The sequence below is a fragment of the Crocodylus porosus genome, unplaced genomic scaffold (genome assembly GCF_001723895.1).
Source record: "Crocodylus porosus isolate Cpor-Errol unplaced genomic scaffold, CroPor_comp1, whole genome shotgun sequence".
NCBI lineage: Eukaryota > Metazoa > Chordata > Crocodylia > Crocodylidae > Crocodylus > Crocodylus porosus.
Window position 1 is genome coordinate 60,091,753 of NW_017728918.1, and position 18,527 is coordinate 60,110,279.

An 18,527-nucleotide genomic window follows, 5' to 3' on the forward strand; every position below is an offset into this window, starting at 1 on the left:
ACTTTGAGCCAATGACGACTACCATTAAACATGATGATCCAACCAGTTTTGTAATCTTTACAGTACTTTTGTCTAGTCTATTTCCTTGGTTTGTTAATGAGAATGTCATGGGAACTGGTGTCAAAAGCCTGGCTAAAGTCGAGGAATATCGCATCGCTGTTCTCCCTCTGTCCAAAGAGCCTGTTACCTTCTAGAAGGAAATCAAGTTGGTCAGGATGACTGACTTATTCTTGGTGAATCCATGCTGGCTGTTACTAGTCACCTTGTTCTCCTCTAAGTGTTTCAAAATAGGTTTCTTGAGGCCCTGCCTCATGATCTGTCCAGCTGCTGACGTCAGACTAACTGGTCTGTAATTCCCTGGATCGGCCTTCTTCCCTTTCTTAAAAATGTGCACTCTATTTACCCTTTTCTAATCATCCAAGACTTCACTCATTATCATGGGTCCTGGTTTTCTCTGATTTTAAAAAACAAAACAAAACCAACTTCCAGTTTAAAAAAAGAAACACAAAACCCATATATTTCCATGAATAAAATGGCGTACATTCTAATCATGGAAAAAAGTGGATTTTAGGTTACTTTAAAAAAATCCCCAATTTTGGTTTATCAGAGAAAACCAGGATCCCTGCTCATTACTGTTCCAGTAATGAGAGGCTATCTGTGCAATATAAACTCAATTAGACTTGGTACTGAATGGTTTTGGCTGTTTGAAGATAGGATTTTCACATAGGTTGTAAGAATGACTTTCCCACTATATATTTTAATGTTGAAGGAAAATACTGGTATTTTGTTGTTTGTGTGTTGGGATGAATTTATTCCTGTTATGAACCAAGTGAAATCAGCACTCTGGTTTTTTGAGCCTGTTCTAACATATTTACAAGTGATAATTAGAAATTTTTGGGTTCAGTGTAACCCTTGAAAATTACAGACCTATAAAGTGTTTCACTGAAGAAATTTTCTATAAGGATAGTTATAGTTTCCTTGAAGGAATAGCAGTGTGGAACCTTGACATTTTGATCAAGTTAAAAGTTGCTTAGAATTCAAATACAGCTCTTATCTCAGCAACTGACAAAGTAATTGTGATAGTTTGCCTGGGAAAAGTATAGAAGGGGATAAATGGTTCATTTTGGAAATTATAAACCACTCCATATGGGAAAAAGTAGAGGTAGGGACTTTCTGATTAAGCTGTGTGTGTACAGGGGTAGAAAAACACAAATTTTCGATGACTGACCTAGTTCAGTAGCAGTGCTGGCATGAGAAGTTTTTGAGTTTTTTTTCTGATTTTATGCATAGTTTACTATATCATTCTTCCATTCAGGTATGAATAGTCTGAGCTCTGCTTCCTTTTAATCATTTTTTAATGTTTGCCTGTCCTACACGATCATTTCAAAACTTCTTTTTTTTTTTTTAACAAGAGAGGGTTAAATTTGATTTAACTCGTACTGTTCATTGCCAATTCCTTATTGAACAGAATGATTTCTCTTAATAAAGAAATTGTTATTTCCACTTATATCCACCTGTGAAATCTGAAACCTCTTTATTGTACTACTCACTATGTGACACTAGGAAGTAAGTATCTTAAATGCGGCTTCCTCTGTGGAAGAAGATGAGAGCAAGTCTATGGCAAACTTCAAACAGACATGCAAAAACACAATGCAGGGAAGGATAATCAAAAGCACGAATACAAATGGGAGGTGACTAGCTGGGTGACAGCATTACTGAGAAGGATCTTTGGGGTTATTGTGGATCTTGTGATCCACAAGAGTCAGTAGTGTTTGAGCTGCATCAACAGGACTATTAGGTATAAGTAGGGGTCTACCCAACTTGGAGGCAGCTGACTGATTTCACAAGCAGATTGCGGCACCAGCTGCCACTTTCAATGGATTATCATGGCTGTGGCCCTCCCCCCAACACTGATTGGCTGAGAGCTGTCTGTCATGAAGTCATGCCTCTTGCTGCTGTGTGGCCCCACCCCTTTCTACCAAACAGGCAGCCCTCCCAGCCAGTCACTGGTGAGGGTGGCAGCCATCTTGCCTGCTTGCCATCATGCTGGAAGCCTCTCTCCACCCTTCAGTCAAGCAAGGTGCATGGCCCTTACTGGGGAGCCAGCATTTTATTTTTAGTAAGTTTCCTGCCCCTGCAGATTTCATGGAGATCACCTGATTTCACAATGTTAGTGAAATCTGCACAATTGTGATTTGGGTAGGTCCCTAGGTATAAGACCTGGGAGGTGATAGTACTGCTCTAATTGGATGCTGATTTAAGCCTTATATTATGTGCAGTTCTGGACTCTACAGTTTTCAGAAGTGTGTGGAGAAGTTAGTGTTCCGAGGTGGGCAACAAAAATAATAAAGAGGTTGGATGGGAAACTGTATGAGGAAAGGTTGAGAGAACCTGACTTGTTTTGCTTACAGAAGAGGTGATTGAGGGTTATGAGATGGCGGCCTTTAAGTACATGAAAGAAAGGCTGCTGTAAAGAAGAAAGAACAACTTTTCTCCCTTGCTGCAGACACGAAATAGGACACAAGGCAATGTCTTTAAATTGCAACAAAGTAGGTTTAGATTAGGTATTTGCCAAAAATCCCTTCGTTAGAACAGAGAGGCAGTGAAAAAGACTGCTAGGGAAATTGTGAAATATACTTTGCTGGAGGTTTTCAAGAAGACGTTGGGAACAGATTGATCAGGCTTGATTTAGGAGTAGCATTCCTGTATTTGTAGAATGGTTGGACCAGCTCACCCTTTAGGTTGTTTCTAACCCTATGGTTCAATGACAAAGAAAATTAATATTATGGATAATATTTGGTCCTGTGCACACTTAATATGTAAAAGGAAAAGTAATTTGATAGTCATTTAAAAAAAAAACTCTTAAGTTATGCAAATACATAACAGATGCTACATTTTAGATTTTGGTTTTTAGTTGTTTTGTCCAGTGATGATGAAGAGGAAGATGAGGATAATGGCAGCACTAACAGAATGGAAAGCATTTCACCTCGCCCGGCCGATTCAGCCTGTTCTTCCCCAGCACCCTCTACAGGAAAGGTGGAGGCAGCATTAAAAGAAAATACTTGTGGAATAGAACAGAGATTAAATAATACTGTAACTGATACAGAAATTGCAATCACGTTGCCAAGAAAAGCAAGAATGAAAGATCAGGTACCTAATTATAACTTGGTTCAGATTTATAAATAAGAAATTTAAAGTCTCTTTTACCATAACTTTTTGTAAATGATTTCATCTCTAATAGTCAGGAACTATTCCTTCCCTATATGTTTTGAAACTTAGTCATCTGGGTGTGTGTGTACATGCTTTAGTGATGTAGCATTTCTGACACAACCTTTGTTATGTACAGTGCTGAACAAAATAATGATCTATATAACTATACACCTTTTCTTCCATTTTAGAGTATGAAGTGGAATATACATTAATGAAAGGATAACCTTTAGCATAAAAAATCTTAAAGGAAGAGTGGACAGTGATGGTCCTTATTAAACTTAAAATATTTAATACTTCAACCATGGCAATTTATAGCACTTAAATTTAGGATTGCACCCTGGTTGCTGGGTTTTGGTTTTTTGAGGTTTGTTTGTTTTTTGGGGGGGGGGGGTTTACTGTGCACAACTGCAAGAGTTTGACATGACAGCAAAGACAAAAAGTGCACCCTAAGTACAACCAAAAAGGACGAATTTCAGTGTATATAAAGATATAACAACCTCTGACTGTTTGCTTCAGGAAGGATAAATACTCTTTGAACCTTGGTAGCCAATGGACACTGGGTACTGCTTAAAGCTTCTTGGACCCTTGGGCTATTAGAATTATGTGAATTAGATCCAGAAAGCACATATTGATAGTATACAGCAGGGGTGGTACTTGAAAAGGCCTAGGAGGTAAACATGGGTGAGCAGGGACGGAGTGCCACCATGGACCATCCTGCGCTGCTGTGCAGATGTCACCCACCCGGCCAGATGCGAGGGAAGCTTGCATGCACTGGCTGCTGCTGCTCTGCGTCTTACCACAGGGTCCCCTCCCCCACCACCGCTTGGCAGCCGGGGGTACACTGTTTTTTGTACAGCCACCAGGGAGTACAATGATCCAAAAAGGTTAAAAACACCTGGCATACAAGATTTTAGAACCAAGGTGGAAGGCCTTTATTATTGGGCGAGCTGAGTATTCTAACCAAGAATTTTCAGTATTGGGGGTTGAGATTCTAAAAGTCCATACTCTGTAACCAAGACTTACTAGATGCCATAATAGAATATATTAGTTAACTTGTAATAAGTCTCCTAATGAGAGTTCTTACTGATTCAAATGAAAAGTCTGCTCTGTACAGTTGTGGCTCTTAAATTTCCATTTCAACTCATCTATTACCCCTCTGAATTTATTGTCTGAGCTACTTCAAAACAGTATATTGTCAGTTCTTTGGAGTTAGGCACTGAAGTGCTATTTCTGCTGTTAAAAACCTTGTCTTTTCTTTTTAAAATAGATATATATAATTAATAATTAATTGTCTCACACACACACACGCTAAGCATTAAGAAAAATTTACAGCATCTTTGTGAGCTAATTCTATTGAGCCATTCTGACCTTGAAAATTGCTTTGCAGTTTGGCAATATTGTATCTAACACTCCAATAAAACGTCGGAAAGTTACTTCTCAAGAAATTGTAACAGAAGCTGTATCTTTAAGTTACCAAAACTCTTGTGAAAGCATTATTCTAAATTGTCGAAGCATACGAATAGGAACCCTGCGAAAAATGGTGGCAGAACCTGTAATTGTAAGTAAAACTCTTTTTTAATTTTTTTTTTCTAAGCAAGATCTCCTTTCAAGGTGGGAAGGGAAGGGCATTGTGCCAATTTTATATGTTGGTAAGAAAGAAAAGTCTGCCTTTATCTAAAATGAAGAGTCAGATTCATCCCCGGTTGTAAGACAGTGCTTATGCCTCCCTGCCACTGTGTAAGATTTGTTTCTTTCTTATGTAGTCAAGTACTTTTGGGGGTGGGGGTTACCTAGCACCCTCAACCGCCACTGAAATCCGTGTGAGTTAATGGTGCATAATGAGCACCTGTACATGTACCCTATGCCTGCTCTGGTGAGTGCTAATTAGCATGTGTCAGAATAGATTTCATTCATAGGAGTTAGGGGCTGGAAGGGACCTTGGAGATCAGCAGGTCCAACCCCCTTACTTAAGTCAGGAAAGACTGCTGAGGCCAGATGACCCCAGTGAAGTGTGCCTTCAGTCATTTTTTAAAGATCCCCAGGGAAGCTGATTGTACCACCTCTGGGGGGGAGTCTATTCCAGACTCTGGATGCACAAACCATAAAGAAGTTTTTCCTAATGTGTAATCTGAAGTGATCCTCTATCATCTTACAACTATTATTCCTAGTCTTCCCCTGGGGTGCCTTGGTAAACAGGTGTTCTAGCCCCTGATGTTTGCCCCTTTATATACTTAAAGGCTGCCACCAGGTCCCCTCTGAGTCTTCTCTTCTCCAGGCTGAACAGTACCAAGTCCCTCAGCCTCTCTTTGTATGGTCTGTTCTTCAGACCTGTATTAATTTATGTGGTCATCCTTTGGACTCTTGAACTGCGGCTCCTAGAACTGGACACAGTATTCCAGCTGCAGCTTCACCAATGCTGAGTAGAGCAGCAGGATGACACCCCTAGTCTTGCTTGTGATGCACTGGTTGATGCATGCCGGAGTGGTGTTCGCTTTCTCGACTATAGCATCACACTGGTGGCTCATGTTCATTTTATGGTTGATCATGACCCCCCAGGTCTCTTTCAGTTGTGATGCTGGCTAATGTAGCACCACTGAGCCTGTAAGTATGTTTAATCAAGACTGCTGGAGCGTGCTAATTAGCAGGCTCCAGCAGCTTTGCTGTCGTGTATTCAGTGTCCCTGCACTTCAAAATGGTGATGCGGGTGCTTTTAAATATCATTTGAACTACCTTTAGTTAAAGCTCCCCTACCACCATTTTGAAGCATGGGCCACTGAATTCATGAGACACTGGACACTTTTAATTAAAGCGGCTTCTGAAAGCCACCCCACCCCCCACTCCGGAGCATGTGTAAGGCTGCCCATATGTCAGGGAAGTCAGAAGCCCTTAATTAATAAAGAGGTATCTATTTCTTCCCTGGCAGTTATTCACTTTAAGTTTTTTTTTTTATAATAGTTTTCCAGTCATGTGGCCTGCAGTGATGTTCTCCTCTGTAGCATTGGTCTTGGCTTATTACATTTTTCAGGGTATTTTAAACCTTTTAAATGAAAATCAAAGTAAATGTAGAGTGGAAGGGGGGGTCCTAGATATTTTCAACAATTGGCATTATAGAGACATTGAACTTAAGGGAATATGGTCATTTGTTCAGATTGTTAAAGTATAATGTATTCAGTTTTTTAAATCAGTTTCCTTAGTTTCTTAATATTCACAAGCTTTCCTGATTTAAAGTAATTTTTAAATGTAGAGTTGTTAATTCTTCATGTCCTTAAAGTTTTATTTTGGTGGGAGAAGGGATTGTGGAATTTCAGTAACGTATAATACTGATACAGTTGTATCTTTCACAGTTTTGCCTGGATTATATCAAAATACTTCTAGAAGGTCAGTACATTGCTTCTTTCCTATATAATAATTCTCTAAATAAGTTGCGTATTTTCTTTTAAATTGTCCAAAAATACATTTTTGAAGTAGTTATGATTCAAAGCTTGTTATTTTGACTTTGACTTTTCTTTAAAACTACATAAACATAATGAATTATTAATTTTCTATATACAGATAAATAGAAGCCTATCAAGGAGATCTGTTTAACTCTTTATTATTGACTTGCAATATTGGGAGCATGAAAGAACTTTGGTCACGTGCTCGTAAACACTCTGCTTATAAGGCGGTGGTCATTACCTTGTAGAATAGTTCCAAGTGTATGAGAATAAGTGTTTTGTGGTTTTTTTCCTTATGATTTTTGGTATGTATCTTGGTATGTTTCTTGTCAACGGACCACATACACAACAGAAGAATTACTTGAATATGAAAATGTGATTTTGAACACCTTTTACTAGCTCATTTAAGTAAAGGGTACAACAGGTGGGGGGAAGTGCTTAGCAAGAGTAAATCGGAATTTTGGTTCATTGTTGTTCTCTTTATACATCTTGGTTCATTCTTCATCCCCATCCCTATCCGTCTAACCCCTGGTTTAGACTTTTTTCATCTGAGAACAGGTTGCATATTTTGTTATCCCAGAAGAGAGAAAACATTTTTCTTACTATCAGTTAGTTGATTTGGGACATAGTAGACTGCTGATCTCCTTCCCTTATGCATAGAGCATTGTTTCCTTCTCTCTATGCTTTGCCTGTGTTACAAGTTCTAAGAGACTTCAAATTGCCAAGGCTGTTCTTTTGCAAGGTGTTTCATCTATCCACCAATGTAATGGTCATGGTTCAATATTTTCATGTTGGCTTATGCAGTTAAAGCTTTATACTATGAAGCACTTTGCAGGAACAAGGCCTTATAGCTGGGTCACACATGAAGTATAGTCATTAACATATTCAATTTTAATTATTTAGGATTTTTTTCTTTACACCAGAGATCATATTAGAATGGGTAAAAATTTGATCAAATTTCCTTTTCAAAAACTCCATTTTGTTGAAGCATTTTCTTGGCACATATTCATTGTTATGCATGCATATATATATGGGTAGATAAAGATGTATTGTATATAGATATCCAGAAATGTTATAATAATTTGAGAACAGTTGGTTCTCAAATGCAGTGAAAGATCTTGCTTTAGGAACGCTTTTCTTGCAAAGTTTATTTTTCGGTAGTTTTTTTTATTTAGTCATATTTTTATTTTAGTCTGTTATATGGAACTTTAGTTCTTTTATCTTCTTCATTATTACAAACACAATATAGCATGATCCATTTTGGGATTATAGCCAACAAGCTTTTATGAATATTTAAAATATTGCTTGCTATTCTTGGATCTTAAAGATTTTCTTTGGAGCATGAAGCTAAAGTTACCACTAGTGAGGCTTCCAATGGGAGAGGCTGTGGTTTTGAACAATATCTCTGTACTTGCTTCATCATCTTCTATGTATTTCCTATGAAAAATATCTGACGGACCTTCTTCTATATTTTGAAACACCATGTTTCACAGTAGCAATTCTTTATCTGTCTTCAGAGAAAGGTGGTCTAGTCCAGGGGGGCTCAACTTTTGGCCTGCAGGCATCCCTACAGGCTGGAAAAAATGGGCAGCTGGAAAGCAGGAAAGTTTCTTATGGCTGCATCCAGCTCTGCCCATGCCATTGTGATGAAGTGGGATCAAGGCAGATCCCACCCCAGCATGTCCAGATCAGACCAGGCTGCTTTCTATTCCCTCAACACATCTGGTTAGGGGCTGCTGCACCCCACCTAGCCTCTGTGAGCATCCAGATCAGGGCTGGGCTGCTCCCTACCCCTCACCCATGCATCTGGATTGGGGCTGCTCTGTCTCATCCTACCCTGAGCATCTGGATCAGGGCCACTCCACCCCACTGTATCTGATGCATCCAGATCAGAGAGGAGCTGCCCCCCCCCCTGCTAGATTCAAATCTGGATTGTTCTGTCCTGCTCCTCCCCTTGCCCCCGCCCCCCGGTTGTCTAGATCAATGGTGGGCTCCTTCCCTTTCACCCATCATTGTCCCCTGAGTCCCCCAGCACATCCGGACTTTGGCTAGGTTGGACATGCACCTTCTGTGTCAGGACTGGGTTGCTTCTCCCTGTGTCTGGCTCTCCATCCCCTCCTTCCTTCTGGTGGATGGATTCGGGTTGGGCTGTGCACTCTGTCCTCCCCCCTCCCAGCCCCACATACCAGCCAGATTGAGCCCACTGGCACTGCCCATCTGTCCCATGTAGTTAAAAGGTTGGCCACCATTGGTCTAGTCCAGGGGCAGGCAAAATATGGCCCATGGGCTTGGTCTGGCCTGCTTGGTAACTTAATGTGGCCTGCAGGCACCTGCCAATTAATTGTACTCCACCCAGCCTGTGTGCTTTGCTCCTACCCTTGTGTGTACGGCTTCTGTGTAGGGCCGCTGCTACTGCTACTGAAGCCACCATGGGACTTGCTCAGCTTGCCTGGTCCACAGTGGTTCCTCCTTGTATTCCTGCTGCACCACTTGTTCCGGCCTGGGATGGCAGCAGCGTGGAGCCTGGGGTCTGTGCCCAGCAGGCTGGTGAAGCGTAAAGCTTGGATTGGCCTGGTTCCATTGCATGAGTCTCCCCTTGGCTCTGTGCAGCTCCTGGGACTCGTGCGCCACCAGGAAGAAGCCCCACATGATGGAGCCAGCTGCCTTCCCCACTCCCTGCCACCACATGCATCTCCTGGGACTCTGCCGAAAGTGGCAGGGAGCCCTGATCCCTGCTTCCCAGCAGAGTCATCAGATCAGCACGTGGTGGCAGGGAGCAGGGCCAGGCCACTGGCTTCATCATGTGGGGCTTTCCCTCAGTGGTGTGAGAGTCTGGGGAGCTGTGCATGAGCCGGAAGAAACCCCACATGATAGAGGCAGGCTGGCCTGGCTGCTATCCTTGCTGTTATATTCAGCTCCCAGAACTGGCTGGAGCCAAACACTGCCAAGCGGCTGTGCCTGCACGGGCCATAAGCACCTGAAGGGCCCGCCACTATTAGCAGGGGATGTCCGCCTTGTGGGGGGGGGGGGGGGGAATGGGGGGGCTTGTGGGGGGGGGGGGCGGTATATGGAGGAGTCCCTTCACACCCACATCCTGTGCACATACCCCCATAATCCCCCCATATGTAAACATACCAACTTCCCTCAGTATATCCTACAACTCCCTCCACACACAGCCACATTTCCTCACAAACTACACACCCACCACACCCCCAAACTTCTCATATACCCCATTACCCCACACTCCACCATACACACACCACAACCTCCCCACACAAAATATACAGGAGTAAGACTTTTCTTTTTAAGCTATTATGCAATCACCTCTATGTATACTATGCAAACACGCACAAATTGGGACAAAAATATTTTTTGAAATAAAATTAAGATGCGTTATAGTAGATGTTTGAATCTTAATGTACCTTTTGTTTTGTTTTTTCTGGTTTAAACATGGCAAACCCCCTCCCCTCCTAAAAAAAAAAAAAGTACTTCTGGGGCAAGGGAAGGGACTTCTGGTGACAAAGGTCTGGGGTTAGGGGGTGGGACTTCTAGTCCCAAGATGGTGACTAAGAGGCGGGACTAACCTTAAGGCCCTTGATAGCTCAACAAAACTCATTAAGCAGCCCTCCAGCTGAAAAAACTGACCATCCTGGTCTAGTCTGTTGTTTTATTAGTGGTTTACTTTGATATAACAAAACTGTTCTTTAAACCTGTGATAGTAGCATGATCCAATAAACTATGTTTCTTATATAAAGGTTGTAGAGTTGTATTTCTTTAGGTTGAAGTGGCTTAGAGCAGGGAGAAAATTACCAGTTGCCTGTGTCGAGGGGAAAGGATGATTTTTATTTGGGTTTGTAGCTGGAATGAAGTTGTCATCGTTTTTGTAAACCTGATTGCTGAAACAGAAACCTTTTGAAAACATTGCAGATTTTTCAGTGGTTTTTTTTTTTTTTTAGATTACAAGGGAAATCTTCATTTTCCCCCAAGTTTTACATTTGTATAAAAATGAAAAAACTCTGATTCAGTATGTGTTGGGATGGGGCACAGGGTAGCCCCAGGATCTGGGACAGAACCCCTTTCTTCCCAATCCCCAAAATCAGGCAGGGGAGATTCCCAGTCTTGAACCCAGGACTTGTGGCTGCCTTGTGCCCCATCCCAGTGCTCAGGGTCCAGGACATAGTCTGCCCTCACCCCCACCTCCTTCCTGGGCCAACCCTGGGCCCCAGCAGTTGTGTGAGGGCATAACATTCTCTAGATCCTAATCCCAAAGGTCTGGCATGGTAGGACATGCAGTTTTTGGGGATGGGGCATAAAATACCTCAGAACCAATTTCACTGTTATTTTAACGTCTGTCAAAGGCCAAAGGAAGTGAACTTCTAGAACACACGACGTGTGAGGGAAGATTGAAAGAATTAGATTTGCTTAGTCAAGAGAAGACTGAGGAGAGGATTGAGGGTGCAGACAAAAGTGACAAATTTCGCCCAAGCTGGTCACAGAAAGCAGTCTATAGCTGTGACCAAACACAAGTACATTGCTGCAAACAGCTTAAAAAATGGCCGATCAGGGGAAAATCTGACCCCTTATTGCATGAGGTATCAGATAAACGTTTCAAAATGTAGCGTCTTCTGTAACTTGTCTGTGGAACTTCCAGCCTGTCACTGTTTTCAGAATGGGAGGGGGAAAAGCAGTGGAGGGAGTTCGGTCTGGGGTTTAGCTGGCCCCCCCCCCCTGCACAGACTGGGGTTGGCATATTGGAGCCATCCACCTCGGGGTGGGGGGCAGGGCTCCAGTACACCCACCTCACCCTTCAGCACTAGCTGGGCAGCCCCAAGAACAAGCTCCCTCTGCTGCCTTTCCCCACTCTCATTCTGAAGATCCCTGGCTGTTGCCATGGGAACGTGGCTGCAGGCTCCCAGCAGCAGCTAGATTCCCCTTCCCCCTGGAACCACCAGTGAACTTGTGTCTGGTCTGGAGTAACGCTGTAACTTGGAATGCTTTGCAGAACACGTTCTGAGGTGCGGCTGGGAGCTGCACTTCTGTCTGCACCCTAATCATATTAGCTAAAGAGCTACTTGTAATGAGGAATGTCTCATTAACTGTTCTTAGTGTCCGGCAGGAAGAGGACAAAAATATCAATCTTAAATTGCTGTGCAGCAGAAGTGATTAGAAAAACTTTCTCACTGTCTGAATACCTAAGCAGAGGAATAGATGAATGCTGTGAAATTGCTATCATTAGGGTTTTTTAATAACATCTTTTTAAGGATTGTTTAAGGCAGCGATATGGACAGAAATGACTTCCTGAAGTCCCTTCGGTTCCTATTTTCTCTTATTCTGTGAAATATACAAAGCCTTTGTGTTCATTGGTCCACTCAAACTAAGAAAACGATGTCCCTCAGAATCGGTGAACATGTATGTGTGCTTCCCTGCTTGTAGTCACGAAGATGATTGGCATTCAACTTAACAGTGAAACTCCTTTTCAGATTTGTGTGCTTGAGCGTTTAAGTTTTGCTTTAGTCAAGAAAGCTATTAGATAGAAAGTTGTTCTTTGAGAAACAGAAGAGTTCAAGAAGAGTCCTTTGAGCTGGCGGTCCATCCTTGACTTCTGGCTTATTTCATATTAGCTTTCATTTCTGATGGTACTCGTATAAGGGTACAAGTAGTTTATGTTGAAGATTAGATATGGGCACATTTGTAAAGAGTTGATTTGATTTTAGTAGGAGTCAGGAATTTAAACTACGTAGCTGAGCCATAATCATGGTAGGATGGCCCTGAAATATGACCAGGTTTTTTAAAAGGTAGCAGGTAGCAGCTGGGTTTCTGATTCCCTTGCTGGTTTTGTAATTGTTGATAGGTGTATTCACTTCCAACTTCTGTTAGTTACTGTTGCTCATAAAAACATGTTTAGCAAAAAAAAACAGTAGTTGAATCACAAGCCCCTTTGTACAAACAGTAATATATAAAGTTTTCACTGTAATAGTATCATGCTGAAACGTCTTTTGAAATTCAGGCCTCAAAATATTATATTGGCCCTTGATCTGTACCAGAAAATTGCTTTACTTCTGGCTGTAGTTCTAAGACACTTTGAAAGGGATGAGTGCATTGTCCCAATGTCTAAAGTGTTGGACTACCAAAGAAGAAAAACCGTGGAGGCCTTCCAAGACTTCTGATGTTATATTAGGATTTGCATGCTTTTGGAGAAAACAGTATGCCAGACCTAAGTGGCATATGAATACAGTTTCTCTTCAAAGGGGAAAAGGTAATGGACTTGTGTTTCCAAGTCACTTAAGCTTTTTGAAAAGCCCAATCCTGCTGGCCTCAGGCTAAGGAACTGATTGGAGAGGTTTGTCCTTCAGTGAAAGACGGGAGCAAATTTTATTTATCTTATTTTGCCTCTTTTAATATAAGTTTTGTAAGCTAGTGTCTTCAGTTTTTGTGAATAGCTTTAATAGATATCATTATATAGGTTCTGCTATGACCTTTACGGAAGGCTTTGGGCAAATGGTTGTGCCACATGCATACACTAAAATGATTATCTACTTTCTGAAGTTCCATTATAGGCTAAAACAGAAGTCTGAAGAGCAGTGGGAAGAATTTCATTACCAGTTTAGTTTAATACCGTTCCAAACTCCAATTTGCACCCCCCATCTCATTTCTAAGAATATCAACATCTAGAATCACTGAAGTGGTCTAAATGGTAGTGCTTAAATGGTATATGTATTGTGATACTGCCTAGAGGCTTAGGCTGGATCAGGGCATTGTCCCCCAGTTCCATTTTCCCTATATTGACCTTCTTTCTTCCTCCCTTTGCTACACTTCCCCTCTATCGTTATTTCTTTACTTTGTCTGAAAAATAAGCCATTAAATAAGTTAAATGCCATTATAGGATTGGTGAGCTGAGGTAAGGGTGTACTGTTATGCTATCAGATGTTAGTAGCTGCCATCAAGCATTTCATTGATCTGCGGGCAAGTTAATAGAAGCTGCTGTGTGTATTAATTCCCAGGGTTTCCATGTTTCCCTCCGCTTTTTCTAATTTTTGCCCAAATAGATACTATTCTCTACATTGATGCTTAGCATGTTCTCTGAAAATATAATATTGATTGGTATAGTGTTCAAAAGTTTACTAAGTAACATTTTTCTGGCTGTAACAATATTGAGAACAGGATCTTGGTTTTCTCAGCTGACATATAGCTATAAATTGGGGGTGGGGAGGTGGGGGATTCACCTTTTTATTTTTTTAGAAACAAAATCCATTAGTATGTCTCTGTATCTTTCCCTCCCTCCCTCCCTCCCTTTTCCATTTTTGTAAAAACTCTTGGGCAACAGAGACTTGGGGAAAGAGAGTTTGGTTTTGTACAAGAGCATTTCATAGGTGCATTTTTAGAACTGTGTCATACCACAGGCAAAAACCTATTTAAGTTAACTACTGTATTTACTCATATACCACCCATACCTTTCCCAAAAAAATTAGTTTGCTGAAGTTAGGATGCGTGTTTTAAGTGAGAGAACTGATTTTCAATCCAGAATAGAAGCATGGGGTTGCTGTAAGGTGGCTGCTGCTTCTTTTCCTTTTCTTCCCTCCAGCAACTGCAAAGAGGGAGAGGTGCAGTCCAACAGGTGCAAATCTGGTAGGGAGTGGAGCAATGATGCAGAAAAGAAATTATAGTATTCTTTGCAAATGCTGTCCTGTAAACCTTCTTCCATGGATTAATGAGTGGATTAAAAGGAAATCTTTCTTTGCATCAGATTTTCATTTTTTCCTGTCTATTGATAATAGAATCTAACACACTTTTTGAACATGTAAGTAGTAATTGCATCCAAGATGTTTGTGAATTTCAAATTGTTAAAGGTTCTTATGGTTGCAACAGACAAACAGGTTGTCATTTCTCACTGAAACTAAAAAGAGAAACTGTAAAGGGCTATCCTATGTTTCAGGTAGGCTTTAAATACTAATGCATGGTTTTCTTTTAGAGTCAGGAAGTGATATCCGAGAAATTAATTTAAAAACTTCTGAACTTACCAAATGTGAATGGTGTGGTGTACGAAAATTACCAGTAGTCTTTCTGCAAACAGTACCAGCTGCCTGTATTAGCCTGAGATCCCAATTGAAGATGAGTAGAGAGAAGGATAATGTCTGGTATGACTGTGAAGGACTGAGTAAGTAAATGTAAATTAGGCTTTCACTCTAACTTAGTATTTTAATATTTGTGTTATCTTTTAGAGCAGGGGGTTGGTCTAGATGATCTCTGGAGGTCCCTTTGAACCCTATTTCTCTATGATTCCTAAGTCAGATACTGTTACCTGCCTACTCAGTTGTGACATTACACCTTAAAACATTCCTGAAACATTCAATTTTTTTACTCCACTCATAAATATTATCATTTTTATACTCATTTTTACCTGAAGACAGTAGAGTAGGTTTTGTTTCTGAACTGTTACTTTTTCATGAGGAGGGACCAGATCCAAATTGTTTTCATGGCCACTTAAATTGCAGATACTTTTGCCTACATGTAAATACTATGCAAAGTGGAATGCACTCATGAATGATGTTTAGTTTGTGAAAAAGACTCCTCCAAATTATATTTCATATCATTGCATAAGGGTGTTTTTTTACACACTCACTCACTCACTCACTCACTCACTCACTCACTCACTCACTCACTCACTCACTCACTCTCTCTCTCTCTCTCTCTCTCTCTCTCTCTCTCTCTCTCTCTCTTTTTAGCTGTAAGAGAGTTGCCTGATTAACAAGGAAATTGTACTGTTGTTTAAATGGTATTTCTTCTTACCATTCACTTCAGTGTGTTATACTTCTGTTGTGTGAATTTTTTTATTTGGAAAAGAGTGTGTTTCTAAGTCCCAACTTATCTGTATTTAGGTTATATAACAAATCTAGTTTAGATGTTTGACTAGGCACAAGAGTCCATTTGAACCTCCTCAATATGATTAGACTGATTCCCTACCCTCCCCCCCGCAAGAGGTGAATACATGTAATGCTTATGAAATCAAATCTCTTAGGTTTTAGTGCCTCCTGAAATTTAGGCCTAGGATACCAGAAGTGCAATCTAAAAGATATTGATTGTACTATTTTAATGTGTGTGTTTTAGTTTGAGGCTTTTTAATAGTATTTTGTAAATAGGTTTTTCATTTGCATGTGTTAAACTAATAATTTTGTATCTATTTTCCTTAGATGCAGAAGAACAGTACATCATTTTAATTTTTGAGACTAGTCCCGATCCTCATGCAAATACAATATTTGAAAAAATTATTACTGACATTGGTAACAGGAACAAAATTTCTGACTTCTTTGTGAAAATTTCCTTTGAAGAAGCTAATAATAGGCTTGTTGCCTTTACAAAGTTCATGGACGACAACTCCAAAGGAAGCCCTGCTCATAAAGAAAACAAAATTAAAAATGTAATCATGTATCTTTTGTTTTGGACCAAAATTCCATGACTTGTGATGTCATTTTGATTGTAACTACACTAGTTAAAAGACTGTGCTGTATCATTAGGAACAGTTGTCTTCTAGCAGATGTGTTTGTGGTTCTGGCTTTTAATTAGAACATTTCATGTTCCAGAGTTTCCCCTAAAGGTGTAATAATGTTTTGTAAAATTCCAAAATAAATAAATAATGCTTTTGTATTTGTAGCCAAATGTAATCAATGCTTTCTTTAAACTAAATTTAACTCTCCAAGAGCTTGCAAAATTTTGACCTACTTCCACTTTGGTTAGTCTGCCAGTGAGACTGACATAAGTATGACAAATGAACTAACAAAGGGAAGGAAAACATAAATTTTAGACTGTGGTTCTTAACAGTATTTTCATTTGATTAGAAAAATGCTGTGCTTAGCATCTCAAAGCATTCTTTTTGAACAGTGAGATGTGTTCATTTGGGAGGGGGAATGTCAAGGATTTATTATTTTAATTTTTTGAATGAATAGGTCATGTAAATAAATATTACTTTATTATTTATTACTTTATTTTATAAGGTTGTTTCTGAATCTAAAATGCAGCTGCGAAATAAAACACCATTCCAGTTTTTTGATGAAGAGGATGAAATTGGAGAGCCGCATACAGTATTTATCGGTCCTATAGAAAAGTAAGACATCTTTCTTTTATCTGCAGTGTTTTTCAATGGTTATTGGTGTTTCATATGTGTTTAATGTATTTTTCTTTGCAGGTTGATAGTTTATCCACCTCCTCCAGCTAAAGGTGGTATTTCTGTGACCAATGAAGACCTCCATTGCCTAAATGAAGGAGAATTTTTAAATGATGTTATTATTGATTTTTATTTAAAGTAAGTTTGTTACTTCAAGCTAGTCTTTAGTGTGCTGTTACTGTGGATATTGAAATAGTTTCACATTCAAGTTCTATAGTTCAGTTGGTTTTTCACTGTATATATCTACCAATTATTACAAAACTTTTGTATTCCTGCAAGAAAATGTATTCTTTTGGATTTTGACCTGTTTATCCTTGTTGAATCCTTTCTTAATTTAAAGCAAGGTTCTTTAGCACATGTCTATACACTTAAGATGAAGAGGAATAGTAGGAATAACTATAAAGAAGAAAAACCTTAGTCAGACCTTCCTCTATACAAGTTAAATAAAAATGTTCAGAACCAAACTTGTGTGCTGTAGAACTGAATTATTTTGATGTTTTGGCAGGTATATTTGTATAGTCTTTCAGTTTCCTGTTTTATGTGGCTTTTCTTGTGTTTGTTGTGTTTATGCATCTTCAGTATATTAAAATGTATTTTAGAGGAGCAGAGAATACTGAGTGCTTCAGTCTTGGGACATTAATATTACTTCTATTCTTATTTTGTAGCAGAGCTGCAGTATATTCAGTGTTATGCCAATGGCCTACTAACATAAGTTTAAATCTACCATACCACAAAAACAGAAGTTAACCCTCCCTCCCCCCCCCTCCAAAAAGAAAGAGGAAGGCAAGTAAAGTACTAACATAATCTCAGAAAACAAAATTGCTTCAGTAGAACTGCTGCTCTGGGTGGTAGCAAGCAGTGCATTCATTTCCTTGACTGCAGTTCATTAAATAGTTCTACCATTGTTACAGTTCAGTCCAGTTTAACTAGGAAAGTTGGCAGGGTTCTGCTGATGTTTAGTTAGAATAGCCACTGTGTGGCAGTCTTTGTCACTTTGTTGAGTAATACTGACCTGTACAAAGGAGTGAAGATTGCAGGGATTGTATATTAATTAACGTATTTTTCTTAAATAGGTATTTGGTACTTGAAAAATTGAAAAAAGAAGATGCTGATAGAATACACGTGTTCAGCTCATTCTTTTATAAACGCCTTAATCAAAGAGAAAGGAGAAATCTTCATGAAACTTCCAGCCTCTCGTAAGTCTGGTAGAAAGTCTCTTAATTATAAAGAGCTAAAAATAACAAAGACCACTGACACTGCAGAAATAAAACTAGTAAGAGCAATGCATGGAATTTTTCTTTTAGTCAGTGATGCTAGCAATACTCCAAGAAGTCTTATCCCAAAAACTATAATAAATGTAAAATATGCAGTAAGAATCTTAAAAAATGTTTTTTCTTTCGTGTTGCTAATATAACAGGCTGCTTGCAATCAGCTATTAAATAAAAGTGCTAAGAAAGCCCCACTAAAGTGCCCAATCTATACAGATGTCAGGCAAGCTGGGTGCAACTAACATGCTGCTTCTTCTGGGTATGTACTGTGCTTGGCACAGGAACATGCCCAGTTTTAATTGCCTTTGGGGGGGGGGGGGGGTTGTTTTTGGATTTTTTAGCATCTGCAAACAGCCAAAATGTCCAGAAAAATAGTCTTAAAATGAGAATAATAATATAACAAATCACAAAATAGAGTGAAAAAAATTTTACATAAGAAATTGTATAATATTAAAT

The 18,527-nt window shown here is 39.7% G+C and overlaps 1 protein-coding gene across 1 annotated transcript in view; it reads left to right on the forward strand.

The window, feature by feature from the left end:
• SENP6 (SUMO1/sentrin specific peptidase 6) overlaps positions 1-18,527 on the forward strand; it is a gene marked incomplete at its 5' end in the record, with an annotated part of 97,418 nt that overhangs the window by 52,021 nt on the left and 26,870 nt on the right. Inside the window, 8 exons of the mRNA XM_019538160.1 lie at positions 2,915-3,150; positions 4,598-4,768; positions 6,555-6,588; positions 14,614-14,799; positions 15,833-16,059; positions 16,634-16,743; positions 16,825-16,941; positions 17,877-17,999. Of these exons, the coding sequence (XP_019393705.1) occupies positions 2,915-3,150; positions 4,598-4,768; positions 6,555-6,588; positions 14,614-14,799; positions 15,833-16,059; positions 16,634-16,743; positions 16,825-16,941; positions 17,877-17,999 (1,204 nt within the window). The remainder of the gene's footprint in view (positions 1-2,914; positions 3,151-4,597; positions 4,769-6,554; positions 6,589-14,613; positions 14,800-15,832; positions 16,060-16,633; positions 16,744-16,824; positions 16,942-17,876; positions 18,000-18,527) is intronic.